The sequence below is a fragment of the Perkinsus marinus genome (assembly GCF_000006405.1).
Source record: "Perkinsus marinus ATCC 50983 genomic scaffold scf_1104296964790, whole genome shotgun sequence".
NCBI lineage: Eukaryota > Perkinsozoa > Perkinsida > Perkinsidae > Perkinsus > Perkinsus marinus.
In genome coordinates, this window is record NW_003204571.1 from 1 (window position 1) to 1,258 (window position 1,258).

General features: G+C 49.4%; 1 protein-coding gene across 1 annotated transcript; it reads right to left on the reverse strand.

Annotated features, from left to right (window-relative positions):
* Window positions 1–90: 90 nt before the first annotated feature.
* Pmar_PMAR008012 (hypothetical protein) lies at window positions 91–537 on the reverse strand (the record flags this gene model as incomplete). Its single annotated transcript, XM_002769860.1, has 1 exon — window positions 91–537. The coding sequence occupies one exon, from the start codon at window positions 535–537 to the stop codon at window positions 91–93; it is 447 nt and encodes a 148-aa protein (XP_002769906.1).
* Window positions 538–1,258: the final 721 nt, after the last annotated feature.

Sequence of the window (1,258 nt, forward strand, 5' to 3'; positions counted from 1 at the left end):
CTACCCAACAACGCTCTCATACTGTGGCGTGATTTACTTTCGACACTCCCAACACGACTCAGCAGAAGACCATATGTCTTACCAGAATCATCACTCTACAGTAGCATGCTTATCGATGACCCCATCACATCGCTTCTTTCTATTGATACCCAGCATACCATAACCCCGCCATCTGATCACCGATCGGATAATCTCCTCCCAATGAACCCAATCCTTCGGCCGCTGGCCTTTCCGCGCTGTTAGTATTTGCTTCAGATTTCCTCCCCGTTCTCGGAAGGCGAAGACCAAAGCATAGTGGTTCTTGAAGTGGACGATCATACAATCATACTTCGAGAATTCCACTTTAAAGGCATCCCAAGCTCCTTCATCAGTCGCCCTAATAAATGGCGGACAACGACCAAGGCCAGTCTTGCCCAATACTCTCTCAACTCGAAACCCTTCTGCTTCCAACGCGGCCTTAATCGCCCAGTTCCCGACCCCTGCTGTCGAGGGCTTATCTCTCTGCAACTTTCGCGCGCAGTTTATTTTCCCCACCATAGCTAGCAGAACCTGTGACAGGTCATTTACTCCCCCAAATGGTATATCAAAGGAAATCGGCATTTCACTTCGTGTGGAGTCTCCGAATGCTTGTTTCGAAGGATCCTCGAGCTCCGTAGGATGTCTCTGTACTTCGGATGCTACCTCGGCAACGATTCGATTAATAGCTTTCTGGTTGTTCTTACAACTGTTCCAGCCGGGTATTTCTGAATCGAGACGATCTTCCAAGAACCTCCTAATATCTCCTGGTGCTCCCAAAACATTCGCTCGCTCCATCAGTCTAACAATCCGAGACTCAACTACTGCCAGTAGTGATTCTAATGCTTTCCCAATCGTGCCCTGGTGTTGTCCCGAACCACAATAGTTTACGGCAGCAGCAACTACCGCCGCGGCACAACACGGTGCTCCTTCTTGGGCTACCCACGACGATAGAGCCTCTTGATTCACCCCGACTATGAGGAACCCAGACTGTTGCTCATTTGAGCTGCCCATGCAATCATGGAATATCCCACTGAGACTTTCAGCGGAGGTTGCTTCTGGCAGGAGTCCTGCATCCTCACGGTTTACTGACATTTCTATGTGGAGACTATCGAGGACTAACTGTGAACTCAGCACAACCTCTTCGGTAACGACATCAACACCAATAACTCATAAAACATGCTTCAACCGCTCGCGTTGTCCTGAGCCGATCTCTAATACGACAGAGTGTCCTTGTGCCACT